Raw genomic sequence first — 17,581 nt, forward strand, 5'->3', positions numbered from 1 at the left:
TTGGTAAATCTTCTGGAACAAAAAAGCATCTCAGAACTTTTAAGTGGTCATTTCAGGCTGGTCATTTAAGTCAAAATGACCTTTAAAACTTTTAAAATAAATACCTTCTATATTTCAGGGTTTTTGAGTTGAAACACTGCCAAAGCAAACTTACTTTAATGATGTATGCTGATAGGTATACAAATGCAGTGAAATATATCAATCTTTAAAAGGCAATGTGAATAACAGTCTCATAAAATGCCAGATATTATTGCAGAAAAAGGAAAGAAGGCACCCCCATTTTAGAATCTACCTCCTTTAAGGAACAAATGAAAAGTAGCTTTCCCAAGTGCCCAAATATGTATGGTTTAAGTAACAACTTTAGCATTTTCGAAATAAAATATAGGAATGTTTACAGATGCTTTCAATCTGAAGGGCTAATTTCTGTTAAGAAAAGTAAACAGTGAGATGATTGACTCACAAATGTTAGTTTTTTTTGAATGCAGTGTTTTCAGAACTATCATTGCAAGGGCTGACCTTTTGCTCCTTCGCAGCAGCCTGTTCCTCACTCCCTCCTCCTCCCCACACCCAAGTCATTGCTTTGCACCAAAATATAATTCTTTGGGGGGCTTCCCTGGTAGTTCAGCTGGTAAAGAATCCTCCTGCAATGCAGGAGATCCCAGGTTAAATTTCCTGGGTCGAGAAGATTCCCTGGAGAAGTGAAATTTCCTGGGTCGAGAAGATCCCCTGGAGAAGTGATAGGCTACCCACTCCAGTATTCATGGTGTTCTCGGTGGCTCAGAAGATAAAGAATCCATCTGCAATGTGGGAGACCCAGGTTCAATCCCTGGGTTGGGAAGATCCCCTGGAGGAGGGCATGGCAACCCACTCCAGTATTCTTGCCTGGAGAATCCCCATGGACAGAGGAGCCTGGCAGGCTACACTCCATGGGGTTGCAAAGAGTTGGATGCAACTAAGCACACATGGGTTTTGTCTGAGAACAAATGATATGAAAATGGTTAATGGTATTGGCTTGAGAGTGTATTTTTGAAATTCCACATAAGGGCACTGTATACCCTAGCCAAAAGTATTTTAAAACAGCAATGAGAAAATGTTTAAAATAGAAACAAAATATTTAAAATCAGGATTGACCTGTTACAGCGTACCTGTTCTATTCACATTAACTGAAATAGGGATAATTTATGTTTAGATTTCTTTACTCTCAGAAAAGAAAAATAGCTTTTTGTTGTATTATTTTGTTATGTGTTCAATATTTGTTTTAATTATCTACCCTCTGGTGAAATTAAATACATATGAATTCAAGGCTGATAGCTATCATAGCTTGCCAAAATACAACCAGATGTTTTCAAAATATTGATAATTTTTTTTTTGTTTTGGACAATACAAGAATATAATTTCTTCCCCATAAACTTGGAAATGGCTGTTTTCTAGGCATTTTCAGAGTTTATTCATTTCCCAAAGAGCTGTCCAATTTCTGAACACATTTCTCATTTTTTGTGCACTTATGTCTTACATTGAAATATTTTCCTAATCCATGTCTTTCTGTGGCATTTTTCCAGCGGGTATTAAAAAATGCACATGAGCACGAAATACATTTTTTAGAGATTTAACTTAAAACTGATTTTTCAAATAAAAAATTGTACTCTAATTAATCTAATCAAGGGGGGAGCTTTGAGTAAAAACATGTTTCAGAATTTTTCATTTAGACATGTATACTGTTGCTGCTGCTGCTAAGTCGCTTCAGTCATGTCTGACTCTGTGCAGTCCCATAGACAGCAGCCCACCAGGCTCCCCTGTCCCTGGGATTCTATACTATTAGGGAAATATAATTAAAACCAGAGTCCTCACCCAGCATAGAAATCCTCTCCACAAAGTAGTAGAGAAAGAAAACTCTTTTATTATTGAATAAGCATTAAATTGGAATGTGATGTATACAACAGGCAATCTGCAAAGAGATCGCAGAGGCAGAAAGAAATCTCACCCTTTATATAGCCAAGCAAATACAACCTAGCATATGTGTGTTTTCAGAATACATGTTTGATCCCTGGGTAGGGAAGAGCCAACCCAGAGAAGGGAAAAGCTACCCACTCCAGTATTCTGGCCTGGAGAATTCCAGGGACTATACAGTCCATGGGGTCTCAAAGAGTTGGACATGACTGAGTGACTTTCACTTTCACTTTCAGTCCTTAAGTAAGAAGACTTGACAACACCACTTGCCAAACATAGTTCATTCTAAAAGCTTACCTAGCAATTGGAGTGGCCATCTGTGTTAGCTAATTGGCTTTATCAAGAAGAAAACAAACTTCTGTCTTTATGACAAGAGATAATTTTGCGCCTTAAAGGCTTCTACCCTCCCACAATAACTGGGAGGCAGGAGTGTTTCTTCCCTTGATGTTTCCATTTCAAAGAGATTGTTCCCAGGTTTTTAAGCAGGATGTTCCTCAGAGAGCTGAGAAAGGCCTCTTTAGTCTTCTAAAGGATGTGTATACATTTCAAAAAAGAAGAGAAAGTACTTGGAAGTTTTCTAAAGTAAGAACTCTGAGAAAAAGGAGGTTAAGGAAAATCTTTTCCTTTATTTTCAACAGCGAGAATTGTCTCTTACTTTTAAATTTGTCCTTATAATATACAGTGCACTTAACCTAATTACTCACTGGTTTAATAAATATTTTCCGTTTCTAGCTGCTTTTTTAGGACTCACACATTTAGAAGAGTTAGATTTATCAAACAACAGTCTGCAAAACTTTGACTATGGTGTATTAGAAGACTTGTATTTTTTGAAACTCTTGTGGCTCAGAGAGAACCCTTGGAGATGTGATTACAACATCCACTACCTCTACTACTGGTTAAAGCATCACTACAACGTGCATTATAATGGCCTGGAATGCAAAATGCCTGAAGAATACAAAGGGTGGTTTGTAGGAAAGTATGTTCGGAGTTACTATGAAGAATGCCCCAAAGACAAATTACCAGCATACCCTGAAACATTTGACCAGGATATGGAAGATGATGAATGGGAAAAAATACATAAGGATCATACAGCAAAGAAGCAAAGTGTAAGAATCACTATTGTGGGATAACAGAATTGTTCTTGTTGCAACTAGTTTTGCCTTTGCTATACTGGTGTTGGAAAACCGCATGTTTACATTTTGATTAACTGTATTACTTATTTATGCAGGATTATCCAACTAAAGGAAGGTTCCCTTGATTACTATTGTTGTGACAATATAGTAATCAGAGGAATACTCTTATCCTGCTTGCCTGCCTGTTTGCCGAACAGCTTTCGATGATGATCCCACACTGGTAACCTGCAGGAGTTGGGTCCTAATGATGGCATTAGATTTTCATAATGTCCTGTATAAATCTTTTTACTGCTTTTTGAAAATAAAAATTAAAAAAAAGCTTGGTTCATTTTCACATGCTTTTCAAGAGCTGTGTGCACATACCTAAAGATGATCAAATGAAGAGATACAAATGATTAGTAATAATAAAATCTTATTCTCTCCCCTCTACCCCCCCCGCCTTTTTTTCCAGTAAGTCAGCTTATGCACTGAATAAATTTCCATGTTTGATTCCTGTGCACTCCAAAATGAGGTCCTGGTAAACTCAAATTCTCCACTACTTTTCACTGATCCTTGCAAAAAAAAAAAATGTCCAGCTAAACCGGAAGAATTGTCACATGCAATAAGCCAAGAATCTGAGAATTATGTTAGAAATTGTTAGAAGACCGGACTCTGAGAAGCAGTTGTATGTGGTGTGAATCATGAGCCCTGAACAGGTATAAACACTAGTAAGTGTGGAAACAGCACTGGCGTTTTAACAGAATTTAGGCAATGGAGCCGCCTGTCAGTGGGAAGGATCTGAGCCCTTCATATGTGAAGGAGCATAAAACAGGATGAAATTAGGATTCAGGGTCAGGATTTGAGATGAAAAAGAAACAAAAAAGAAATTGATATCAGAAGCAACTGAGGGAGCAGGTGGTATGGAAGAGAAGCCCATGGGGTTGCAGGTTAAAATTAGCTCACCTAGAAAAACAGATCACCGGAAAGAGAGGAAGTATTTGGAGACTAACCCCATCAGTTTGTATTTTGATAGTACTATTCTATTAGAAAAATAAAATGAAATATGTGCATATCATTAGAAATACAATTTTTTATGCAGATTTCCTTTTTCATACTGAGTTGAATATATTTTCATTTCTTATATCAAGGTATTCATACAAAGTTTAGCAACTGATCTTTGATACTTGCACAGATTTCCAAAGTATAGAAATGATAAATAACAGATAGTACTGAACATGTTTTTTTGGCTGTGCCATGTGGCTTATGGGATCTTAGTTCCCTGACCAGAGACTGAACCCCGGCCGTGGCAACAAAAGTGCCCAGTCCGAAGCCCTGGACCACCTGGGAATTCTGTTGAGCATTTCTGAAGCACCTACTAGAGCTCAGACACTGTGCTAAGAGCTTCACATGTTCTTTTTCTAATTCTTACAAGATCCTCCTGAGGTACATAATAGTATCTGCCTTTTCTAGATGAGGAATCCGAGGCATAGAGTATGCCTCCTGAAACACCTTTCTCCTTTTTCTCCTGAAATACCTGTGAGGGCTGGAGACAATCTTTGGGTCAAGTCAGTTAAATCTGTACTAATATGTATAGGAAACCAAGAGAGTGGGGAACAGGAAGAATTGCTGGAGCTTGTGGCTTAGGAAATGACACAGCATTGTAAGGTTCTAACCTCTATGCCCTTTTTCCTATGGTTTGGGTCAGGGTGGAGACTTAAGAGACACTGGTTCTCAAAGCAAGTTCTCACATTCAACATGATAGGTTGAAGGCAGCTGTTAAATTTGAAGTGTTACCAGAGAGATATAATAAATTTACTTATTGTTGATGAGCACTTAGAGTGGAATATTAAAGAAAACATCCAAGATTTGATGGTGGAGAAAGCCCAGGTGGGACCATAGTAGGAGACAAAGGCACTCAATGGAGAGGTGAAGGTTCTGGAAAGGAATAAGGATATTAAGTCTGATTCAAACAAAGGACCCAAATTACTCTCTGGTTTAGTTTTTGGAGGCTAGTTGGGAATTTTATTGGTTGATTTTTGTATTCAGGATTATCCCCAGGGATCTATTTGGAAATAAAGCTCTGGAACACACTGTGATACAAACTGATCTGGATCATCCAAAAGTAAGTTGTTTAGAATCGCTACTATCTTCCATGGCCAAAATTTAAATATGTTTTTGAAAGTTTAAGATTGCTATTTTTATGTATCAGAGTTCATAGTTTCTCAGGGAAGCATTGCTGATCAATGATGGAATGAACAATTAGATACTTCCTTTCCTGCCAATTTCTTATCATTTAATAACTTGTCTTTGCAACTTCCTTCTGTTCAATACGCGATGAAATTCAGGAGTTTTTTAAAAGTATATTTTATAGTAGTCAAAAATAATACAATCCTGAGATCTCCATATTTGAACACATATGTTTAAATATCACCTGAATTTTTATTCAAATACCCAAGTGTTTGTTTTTTTAACTAGTTCTAAGATTCTTTGATTTTTTTCTTTTTTGAAGTAAATAAGATTTACTACAAGCTAAGGTCTCCTGAGTCCTAAGTCTGAGTCAGTTCTGACCTAAATCTTGACTCTTTGAGAAAGATATTTAATATTAAACAGTGTGGATTAGTCATTTATTAAACTTTCCCTCTCCTGGAGTTTTCACCGTGGATCAATTAATACCCATTTCTGAGAAATCTGAATAAGGCTCCTGTTCTGACAAATAGAAGCAATTCAGTAATAAGAATCTACTTGGCTAAATTCTGTGAGATTCGGGGGCTTCTTTCTGCAGGAGGCAGAGTATTTGGTGAGTGGATGGAGAGATGTAATATGTATCAGTCAACAGTGTGACTAATCGGTATAAATGAGAGAATCAGTAATAATAACATGAATATGGTAGGCAAACTGGAAAATTACTTCATAAATTCTATTCCCCCCCAAATTAAGTATTTTATTCTATGAATTCTAGAAACATAAACATGCAACTTTGGGAGTATTTACAAGTCAAGTGTTTTCTGAACTGATCTCATCTTGCCAGTCATCGAGTCGGTGTAGAAAAACTGCAGTCAAGTGGAGCCTCTCATCCCTTATGAATCTGTTTTGCTCAGATTCAAAAATGTAACTGCTGGACTTAAAAATCACTATGTGTATCCTTCCCAAATGTATGCTCAAGTGTTTCATCATATACTCTGCATCAGTTCAGTTCAGTGCTACATCACATACTCTGCATCAGTTTATTTCAGTCGCTCAGTCATGTCAGACTCTGCGACCCTACAGACTGTAGCATGCCAGGCCTCCCTACCATCACCAACTCCCGAAGTTTACTCAGACTCATGTCCATTGAGTCAGTGATGCCATCCAACCATCTCCTTCTCTGTTGTCCCCTTCTCCTCCCGCCTTCAATCTTTCCCAGCATCAGGGTCTTTTCAGATGAGTGAGCTCTTCGCATCAGGTGGCCAAAGTATTGGAGTTTCAGCTTCAGCATCAGGCCTTCCAGTGAATATTCAGGACTGATTTCCTTGAGGATGGACTGGTTCAATCTCCTTGCTATTGAAGGGACTCTCAAGAGTCTTCTCCAACACCACAATTCATAAGGATCAATTCTTTGGCACTCAGCTTTCTTTATAGTCCAACTCTCACATCCATACAGGACCGCTGGAAAGACCATAGCTTTGACTAAATGGATCTTTGTTGGCAAAGTAATGTCTCTGCTTTTTAATAAGCTGTCTAGGTTGATCCTAGCTTTTCTTCCAAGGGAGCAAGCATCTTTTAATTTCATGGCTACAGTCACCATCTGCAGTGATTTTGAAGCCCCCAAAATAAAGTCTCTCACTGTTTCCACTGTTTCCCCATCTATTTCCCATGAAGTGATGGGATCGGATGCCATGATCTTCGTTTTCTGAATGTTGAATTTCAAGCCAACTTTTCATTCTCATCTTTCACTTTCATCAACAGACTCTTTAGTTCTCCTTTGCTTTCTGCCATAAGGGTGGTGTCATCTGCATATCTGAGGTTATTGATATTTCTCCCGACAATCTTGATTCCAGCTTGTGCTTCATCCAGCCCAGCATTTCTCATGATGTACTCTGCATGTAAATTAAATAAGCAGGGTGACAATATACAGCCTTGACATACTCCTTTCCTGATGTGGAACCAGTCTGTTGTTCCATGTCCAGTCCGAACTGTTGCTTCCTGACCTGCATATAGGTTTCTCAAGAGGCAGGTCAGGTGGTCTGGTATTCCCATCTCTTTCAGAATTTTCCACAGTTTATTGTGATCCACACAGTCAAAGGCTTTGGCATAGTCAATAAAGCAGAAGTAGATTTTTTTCTGGAACTCTTGTGCTTTCTCAGTGATCCAGCAGATGTTGGCAATTTGATCTCTGGTTCCTCTGCCTTTTATAAATCCAGCTGAACATCTGGAAGTTCATGGTTCATGTACTGTTGAAGCCTGGCTTGGAGAATTTTGATCATCATTTTGCTAGTGTGTGAGATGAGTGCAATTGTGCGACAGTTTGCATATTCTTTGGCATTGTCTTCCTTTGGGATTGGAATGAAAACTGACCTTTTCCAGTCCTGTAGCCACTGCTGAGTTTACCAAATTTGCTGGTATATGGAGTGCAGCACTTTCACAGCATCATCTTTTAGGATTTGAAATAGCTCAACTGGAATTCCATCACCTCCACTAGCTTTGTTCATAGTGATGCTTCCTAAGGCCCACTTGACTTCACATTCCAGGCTCTAGAGTCTGGCTCTAGGTGAGTGATCACGCCATCATGATTATCTGGGTTGTGAAGATCTTTTTGTATAGTTCTTCTGTGTATTCTTGCCACCTCTTCTTAACATCTGTTTCTGTTAGGTCCATACCATTTCTGTCCTTTATTGTGCCCATCTTTTCATGAAATGTTCCCTTGGTATCTCTAATTTTCTTGAAGAGATCTCTAGTCTTTCCCATTCTATTGTTTTCCTCTATTTCTTTGCATTGATCACTGAGGAAGGCTTTCTTATCTCTCCGTGCTAGTCTTTGGAACTCTGCATTCAAATGGGTGTATCTTTCCTTTTCTCCTTTGCCTTTAGCTTCTCTCCTTTTCACAGCTGTTTGTAAGGCCTCCTCAGACAACCATTTTGCCTTTTGCATTTCTTTTTCTTGGGGATGGTCTTGATCACTGCCTCCTATACCGTGTCACAAACCTCCATCCATAGTTCTTCAGGCACTCTGTCTATCAGATCTAATCCCTTGAATCTATTTGTCACTTCTACTGTATAATCTTAAGGGATTTGATTTAGGTCATACCTGAATGGTCTAGTGGTTTTCCCTACTTTCTTCAATTTAAGTCTGAATTTGGCAATAAGGAGTTCATGATCTGAGCCACAGTCAGCTCCCAGTCTTGTTTTTGCTGACTGTATAGAGCTTCTCCATCTTTGGCTGCAAAGAATATAATCAATCTGATTTCAATATTGACCATCTGGTGATGTCCATGTGTAGAGTCATCTCTTGTGTTGTTGGAAGAGGGTGTTTGCTGTTTACAAGTCAAGCATTTCCTGAACTGATCTCATCTTGCCAGTCATCGAGTCTGTGTAGAAAAATTGCAGTCAAGTGGAGCCTTTCATCCCTTATGAATCTGTTTTGCTCAGGTTCAAAAATGCAACTGTTGGACTTAAAAATCACTATGTGTATACTTCCCAAATGTATGCTCAAGTGTTTCATCATATACTCTGGCTGCTGCTGCTGCTGCTGTTAAGTCACTTCAGTCGTGTCCAATTCTGCGACCCCATAGACGGCAGCCCACCAGGCTCCACTTGTCCCTGGGATTCTCCAGGTAAGAACACTGGAGTGGGTTGCCATTTCCTTCTCCAGTATACTCTGGCTACCTATCATAATATTTTAACAGGCATTTCCCAGCCTTGCTCTCATCTGTCTTTTAAACATTTAAAATAATATGTTAAAGTTAATTTTCTTCTAAAGTTTTTTGTAGATAAGGATTACAAGTACAAGTCGTGTGGCTACTCAGCCAAACAGCCTAAAATATCAGCCAGTATTTATCTTCAATCTAACAAAAAGTGAGAAAGTCAAACTTCTTACCAGAAATGTGTATAACTTTAGGCACATCAATAAATCAACTGACCTTAGCTGGGGGGAAAAAAAAACTGGAAAAGCTGAAACATCTCTGAGATTAATTTTTTAATCTTTGATAGACTCAAGGTTGTTTAAATGAACAGTGGTTTTATTAAATAAGCTATGGCAACCAGACACCCCCGTAAGGCCTGCTGCCAGCAGCCCTGGGAACTGGCCCCATCCTTCAGCTGGTGACCAGCCCCAAGACCTGCCAGGCCTCACAGCCAACTCAGTGGTCCAATAACCACTGAAAAAGGCAGGGTCTTTCCACCAAACACACCAGGGGCCAGCCATGTCTACCAGACTGCCCACTGTCGTTGGCCCTGCCACAACAGAAGGACCCTTGCAGCCTGCATTGAGGACAGCCCTAGAGCATTTAACTCTGATAACCAGTGGGGAGTGTACTGCTCAGCTCCATAGGACATATCCTATATAAGACTACTCTTCCATGGTTGGTAAGTTTTTTACATTTCCTAAACACATAGAAATAAGAACAGAGAATTAGGCTTAATGAGATAACAGAGAAATATGTTCTAAATGAAGTAACAAGGCAAAACTCCAGAAGAACTAAGAGAAATAGAAATAAACAATCTATGCAATAAAGAATTTGAGGTCATGATCATAGAAGTGCTCAATTAATTGGGAGAAGAATGAATGAATACAGTGAGAAGTTTAACAAAGAGTTAGAAAAAAATCTGAGGAATATCATAACTGAAATAAAAATATACTAGGAGAAATCAACAGTAGATGAGATGATACAGAGGAACAGAACTGGAAGAACAGTGGAATCACCCAATCTGAAGAGAAAAAATTTCTTTAAAATAAGGATACTTTAAGAGACTCCTGGAAAATTATCAAGTGTACTAACACTGGGCTTCCCAGGTGGTACTAGTGGTAAAGAACCCACTTGCCAACGCAGGTAGATGTAAGAGATATGAGTTCAGTCCCTGGGTTGGGGAGATCCCCTGGAGGAGGCACAGCAACCCACTCCAGTATTCTCCAGTATTCTTGCCTGGAGAATCCATGGACAGAGGAGCCGGTCAGGCTGCTGTCCATAGCGTTGCACAGTCAGTCATGACTGAAGCAACTTAGCACACCTGCGTGTACTAGCATTTGCATTATAAGAAGAAGAGAGGAAAGGGCAAAAAACTGGAAGACATGATAGCTGAAAACTTCCCTAACCTGGGAAAAGAAACAAATATTCAGGTCCAGAAAGGACCAAGAGTCCCAAACAAGATGAACTCAGAGGTCCATACCAAGACACACTATAATTAAAATAGCAAAAATTTCAAAAGAAAATCTTAAAAGCAGCTAGGGAAAAGCAACAAGGGAACTGATATCAGCTGACTTTTCAGCAGAAACTCTGCATACCAGAAGGGAGTAGCATGATATTATTTAAATGATAAAGGGAAAAACAATACTCCACAAGGCTACCACTCTGATTCAAAGAAAAGACCAAGAGTTTTAAAGAGGAGCAAGAGCTAAAAGTAACCGGATTTACAAGAAATGTTAAAGGGACTTCACTAAGTCAAAAAGAAAAGGCCACAACTAGAAATATGAAAATTACAAAAGGAAAAAACATCATTGGTAAAGGCAGGTATCAAAGGCAGTAAAGGTAGAATATCAACCGCTTATAAAACTAGTAGGAAGGTTAAAAGACAAAAGTAGTAAAATCATCTATATCAACAATAAGTAGTTAAGAGATACACAAAACAAAAAGGTATGAACAGTGAGGTCAAAAACAGTAAACTTGAAGGGGAGTAAAAATGCATTCAAACTTAAAAGAATAGCAACTTAAAATAATCAAATATGTATAAAGACTTCTCTACATAAACTTCATAATAACCACAAAACAAAAATGTAAAACAGGTGTACACACACACAAAAAGAGGAAATAAATCCAAGCAAACACTGAAGATAGTCACCAAATCACAAAGAAAAGAGAACAAAAGAAGAAAAAGTAATAAACTGGTTTAAGATGGCAGACAATTACCAGAAACAAATTTTTCTAATCTATCATGTCCTTGGAAAACAACAAGGATGGTCTTGGTGGGTCAGAAATTAATAGTTCCTAAAAATCCAAATGCAAACATTACCAGATTGAATGAAGAACATTCAGAAGATGGCTGCTGTAAAAGATGGAACAGCATTATGTCTTTGTAAAGGATGTGTCCCAGAAATTAGAATATATAGTAATATTAACACCATTCTCATTAAAAATATGAGAAAAGGATTAAAGAACAAGACAAGATAGCTGCATATCCTTGCTACCAGAAAAAGAAGTAGAAGATATAAGAATAGGAATGAATGGAAATATTTCCAGGTGATATGATAGTCTACCTAGAATACCAAAAGAATCAACTGACAAACTATTAAAACTAGGAAGGCAGTTTAATATATGATCAGATAAAATGACATTATATGTAAAACCATCACTTTCTGCAGCACCAGCAATAACCAATCAGAATAACTCCATTTTGTATTTTTCTTTTTTCAATTAAAAAAATTCAGATAACTGTTGAAAGCCCTTGTGAACCTCTTCCCCATTTCATTCAACTCTCTCCATCTCAGAGGTAACCACTATCTTGCACTTGGAGTTTTTCATTCACATGCATGCTGTTTATATTTTGCTGTCTGTGTGTGTGTGTGTGTACACAAGTGACCTTAAATATTTAATATTGAAATTATTTCAAAATATGAAGTATATAGAATTATTTTACACATTGAAAACTTGTATACAAATGGTATTAGATTATATATATATTATTCTACAACTTGCTTTCACCCATTAATATCTATATCATTCATATTGATATTTTGAAATCTATTTTTCTCTCATTTCCAGAACTATATATATGGAAACTTAGAAATGTACCTCAAAGGACATATGTTTTAATGCAATGGGCTGAATGTTTGTCCCCCAGAATTCATATGTTGGAATCCTCACCCCCAATGTAATTCTATTAGGAGGTTGGGCCTTTGGGACATAATTAAGATGGAATTCTCATAAATAGGATTAATGCCCTTATACAGGGGATTCCAGAGAGCTCTCTCCTGCTCTCTACCATATGTGGATACAGGAAGAATACACAAGTCAACAACCAGAAAAAGGCCCTCACTAGACCCCAACCAAGACTAGGCACCCTGGTCTTAGACTTCCAGGCTTTAGAACTATGAGAAATAAGTTTCTGTTTATAAGCCACCCAGCCAAAACAGAACTTTATTATAGCAGCCTGAACTAAGACAGTTAAACACAAAGTTTACAAAGCAAGTTAGAAAACTTGGAAATAATCTTAGTGTCCATCAGTACAAAGAAAGTTAAATAACTATGGTATAGCCATAGTATGGTATTCCATAAAACCAGGGAAATGATTTTAAGTACTTAAAAATAATTTAGTAGTTCTATATGTACTGACATGAAAAGATTTTCAGGATATAAAAGAAAATATAAAACAATATTATCCCTTTAACGTTAAAAATTAAAAGTGTGTATTTTTAATCATACATACTTAAATGTATTTTAGAAAAACAGAAAAAGTGATAGTGTTGAGTACCACTGGGTGAATGGGTTTGAGAGAGATGAAAGCAGATTTTTTCCTCTACTGTCTATTATTATTTCTTTAGTGAGAATATGTCCTTATATTGTGGATAAATTGATGATATATAGATACACAAATGCTAAACAAAAAATCAATAAGAATGACCAAAGGACCAGATCTCAGGGCATACAATCTGGAAAGAGCTGACTGTATTATGGGACTTTTAAATAGTTTTAATAGGCATTCTCATGGCCTAAGACTGTAACTGAAGTTTCCATTTTAAAATACATGGAAGCAAGACAAACAGTTAACAAACATACTTACTGACAGATCTCAAAGTTTTCAATCGGAGAACACAACCACGAAAATTCAACCGCAGCACATTTAGACGCCACCTTTGCAAAATAGACACTATATATTTATCTGTGATTATATTTTTTACTGCAGAAAAATCAATCTAAAAAGGATAAACAAAAATGTTAAGAAATGAGAAAGATCTTTGGCATGTGAAATTTTAAAATATTTTTAAAGCATCAAAGAACTAAAATTTCTTTATCTCATCACTCTTTTCTGTTTGTTAGGGGTTTTGTGATCATTCCCAGGTTTAATTACAGATTCCATATGTCCAGTCCAGGTTGACAGCTGAGAAGGCAGGGATCTCACATCCACCTCCCAACAAGAGTCAATTGTTGTGGAGTGCCTGGATGCTCACCCCCATCATTCCAGGTGAGCCCCAAGGCTTCCCCCTACTTCAAGGTTAATGGACCCTTCTTCATTCATCACTAATGTGTGCCTGCTTCTTTGTTCATGAGAACAAACTATACATTGAGTGCTTGACTATGGAAAGACAATATACTCTGTGGATTATAATGGCTTTTCCATAACTCTTAAGTTTGTGGGGGTAGTTCTAGAGATAAGGAAAGATGATCTGAGTGCAGTGTATAAAACTGAAAGGCACAGAATTTTCTGTAACCTCTGGATGGCCAGGGCTGGTGGATGAACAACAACATCGTATTTTTTTTATTGAAGTATATTTGATAACAATAACATAGTGCTAATACTACCTTTCAGCTAAAAGGTTAAGTGTACTGAACATCCTATTTCTTATTGCTTTCTGAACAAAGTTATTCTTCATGCTAAAATGTTTATTACAGTTGTGTCACACTTGAGCACCCACAAATAAAGACAGAAATAATTGCAAATGAAGGGCAACAGATAATTGTGGAAAGAGAAATTTGCTGAGCATAAACTAGCTTCCTACTCTGGCTTTGCTCTTCGCTTCCATGTGCTCATATTTTCTCCATCTTTACCCAGTGAGGTCTCTGGGCAGGAGTGCTAGCTTTTTCTGCCAGTCTTCTGTAAGATTTGTCCTGATTTAATATGGTACATATTCCTTCTTTCCAAGACCATTTGGATTCAGTTTATTTCTTCTTTACGGGTTTTCCAAAGGAAAAAGTGACACCCCCTAATCTGTCACATAAGTAAGAGATTTATTATTTTAAATCAGTGGTTCTTACTGTGGTCCAGGGACAAGCAACATCAGCATCACCCAAGAACTCATTGGAAATGCAAATTCTCAAGCCCTTCCTCAGAAGTACTGAGTCAGAAACCCTGGGGGTGGCAACCAGCAATCTAACAATCCCTTCCGATGATTCTGATGCATTCTAAAGTTTAAGAATCCCTGCCTTCAACTAAAAATTACATCTAAGACAAGAATACTAAATTTGGTAGCTAAGAGGTTTTAATTAAGAGCACATGTTTTTGCTGCATAAGGTAAGAGTAGAACACTATGGTCAAGAATGGAATGGTGCTCTGATGGGAGGTAAAGATGCTGTGTGGATTATGGAGCTAGATTCCTTGTACCTTGCCAACTCCTCTTGGGTTCTTTGTCAAAGTTTCTGCAGAATGACCCCAATCACCTATTCATAGGTCAGTCTGAGCACAAGATACCATTAGCCCTCCAATCAGTAACAATTAAGGAGGGGTGGTAAAGTCAGCTATTGACTGGACATAGGCAACAAGGAAAATGTTGCCACTCCAACATTTGTTGATGGCATAAATGATCACAGTTATTAAGATTAAAGCAGTCATCCAAGAAAAAGAAAAGAAAGGTCATCAAGGATAATACATGCTTATTTTTATCATTGGCTAAGATGTACCACCCAATGTTTCTTTGGAATGAAAAATAAAGCATGTTCTACTTTATGGGAATAGTACAAATATAGTGCAATGACAAGAGTAATACAAGAGGCATGAGCCTAGGAGTCCACATTAGAAAATGCCTGAGTATATATATGTCTGCTGCTGCTGCTGCTGCTAAGTCGCTTCAGTCGTGTCCGACTCTGTGTGATCCTATAGACAGCAGCCCACCAGGCTCTGCCGTCCCTGGGATCCTCCGGGCAAGAATACTGGAGTGGGTTGCCATTTCCTTCTCCAATGCATGAAAGTGAAAAGTGAAAGTGAAGTCGCTCAGTCGTGTCCGACTCTTAGCGACCCCATGGACTGCAGCCCACCAGGCTCCTCCGTCCACGGGATTTTCCAGGCAAGAGTACTGGAGTGGGGTGCCATCGCCTTCTCCAATATATATATATATATGTCTACATGCATGCAAACACACCAAGAAGTATCAAACAAGCTTTGTTTACATGTTGTCTATTTTAGCCTGATTTCAGGCTCAGTAGTTTTTTTTTCTTCCCTTTTACTCCATATTTTGTGCTGCTTTGTTGTGTGTGTGTGTGTGTGTGTGTGTGTTTTAAACTAAGAACAGTAGCTAATATTTATTGAGTGCTGCCCACATGCCAGACTCTACAATAAGCACCTTTCTTGCATTTTGCTTAGTCTATCTCTGGAGCTCCTTGAGTAAGGCAATGTTAAACCTAACTCAGATATAATAGAGCTTTATTTCAATCCAAAAAATAATATTCGATTTATTTCTACTATTTAAATTAGAAAATACTTCTATCAAATCTCTTCAAATACCATTTTTTCTCTTTTCCTTCAGGCTGTGCCTGGACGAAAGTGAAACAAGTGTACCTCCTTTTTGTGATCCCATGTTGTGGAGCAGGGAAGAAGGGGGTCCCCATTACTGCTATAAGGTGGCCTATATCAGTCTGTTCTCCTTTAAGAACTAGAATAAAGACATACTTCAGGTAGTGTCTACTTACACCATTCCACAATGAGCCCATTTGTGTCATCAACAACCAGGAGCGATTCACTTGACCACATATTACCAAATCTCTTAAACTGAGGTAGGAGAAAATCTAAACACAAAGAAAAATAATACACAATTTTGAAAAACATGTGAATTTTTATCTAACTCTTGCATTTTCCATTTGTGTGTGTGTATGTGTGTGTGTGTTAACAAGGATAATGCAATCCATATATTGGGGTTTATGTGCTTGCATTTTATCTAAAGATAGAAATTTCATCTAGAGTTCTAGAACTTATCTGATGATGCCTTTGATATAGTGTGATCAAACTGATAGTTGCAGAAGGATGGTGAAGAAGATAGGTAGCTTTATTTTATTTTCTGAATGAAAGTAGCATCCTGCTAGAAAGTGAATGATTTCCCTAAATGAAGGCATTCAATAATCACTTGCTGAAATGAACTGGGTTCTTTTTAAAGTTACAGGATTCCTGGGAATATACTTAAAATGTATGTTGTAGTGAGTTGATATATGTATACATTGTGAAAGGATTCCTCCATCTAGTTAAACACATCCAACACTCACATATTTATCTTTATTTTAATTAATTCATTTTTATGAGAACATTTAAGTTCTATTCTGTTAGCAAATTTCAATTTTACAACACAGTGTTATCAGCCATAGTCACCATGTATCACTTTAGGTTCTCAGACCTTATTCATATTATAGCTAAATGTTTACACCCTTTCTCCAAACTATGAGTTACATAGCAGAAGAAACCCAGCTGATGCAAGAAATAGCAAACTGTAAGATTATGTAAGATAAAATTACACAGGTAAGGCACAGAGGTAGAAAGAGATGAAAAATATGAAGGAAGTTAAGAGTACATTATATAACATAAAAAGGTTATAGATAACATTATACAATATTCTATACAGACCCTTATAGAATTTCCAGAAGAAAGGAAGAGAGCAAATGGAAATCAAGGCAAAACTCAAAAATATTATAAATAAAAATGCTTTAGAATGATGAAAAGCAACAATTCTCAGATTTAAGAAGCACAAGAAATCCCAAACAGGATACTTATTCCATGGCTTTGTAGTGAAATTACAAAAGGCCATAAGCAAAGGAAAACCTTAAGTGCAACCAGAGACAGATTATCTGCAAAAGAATGTCACTTAGTCTCAGAAAGCCAAAGTCAGCAGAAAATACTTATCAATCTCAGATACCACATGTAAGTAAATCACAACTCAAGGATGAGTAGTAAGTAGACACCCTATGACAAAGATTGAGAGAGTTTGCCTCCAGTGGACCCATCACAAAAGAACTTGTGAATGATGTTTATGTAAGAAGAAAGGAGTGAGATGAAACAGTAATGAGGGGCAAACAAACTAATAAGGATAGGAGTAAACCCAATAACCTTATAAAAGCATATAATGATGATGACTAATGTGGGGGGTACAAAAAGCAAGGGACAAAACCACTAGAAAATACTAATATTCTAAGACTGGAGAGAGTAATCAGAGTTAAAATGTTCTAAATTTTGGTAATTATTCAGGAAGAAAGTTTAGATATTCATTTACTTTAAGCTTTATTAAGGTAAATGTGCACGTTAAAAATATTTAAGTGAAACCATTGAAATAGAAGAAATAGAATGGGTATCTTCTAAAATATAAAAATGGGGGATGGGAATAGCTTTTTAAATTCAACAAATTAAGTCAGGAAAGGACAA

At 37.4% G+C, this 17,581-nt stretch overlaps 2 protein-coding genes across 2 annotated transcripts in view; one reads left to right on the forward strand and one right to left on the reverse strand.

Moving 5' to 3' along the window:
* The window catches only part of LRRC17 (leucine rich repeat containing 17), a 36,722-nt gene extending 33,308 nt beyond the window's left edge, over positions 1-3,414 (forward strand). The window contains exon 4 of the mRNA XM_061413880.1: positions 2,680-3,414. Coding sequence (XP_061269864.1) covers positions 2,680-3,077 — 398 coding nt within the window. The 3' untranslated portion in view covers positions 3,078-3,414. The remainder of the gene's footprint in view (positions 1-2,679) is intronic.
* FBXL13 (F-box and leucine rich repeat protein 13) overlaps positions 1-17,581 on the reverse strand; it is a 218,177-nt gene that overhangs the window by 130,115 nt on the left and 70,481 nt on the right. The window contains exons 8-9 of the mRNA XM_061413891.1: positions 15,868-15,963; positions 13,028-13,160 (exon numbers count right to left, since the gene is read on the reverse strand). Of these exons, the coding sequence (XP_061269875.1) occupies positions 13,028-13,160; positions 15,868-15,963 (229 nt within the window). The remainder of the gene's footprint in view (positions 1-13,027; positions 13,161-15,867; positions 15,964-17,581) is intronic.

Source organism: Bos javanicus, chromosome 4 (assembly GCF_032452875.1).
Source record: "Bos javanicus breed banteng chromosome 4, ARS-OSU_banteng_1.0, whole genome shotgun sequence".
Lineage (NCBI taxonomy): Eukaryota > Metazoa > Chordata > Mammalia > Artiodactyla > Bovidae > Bos > Bos javanicus.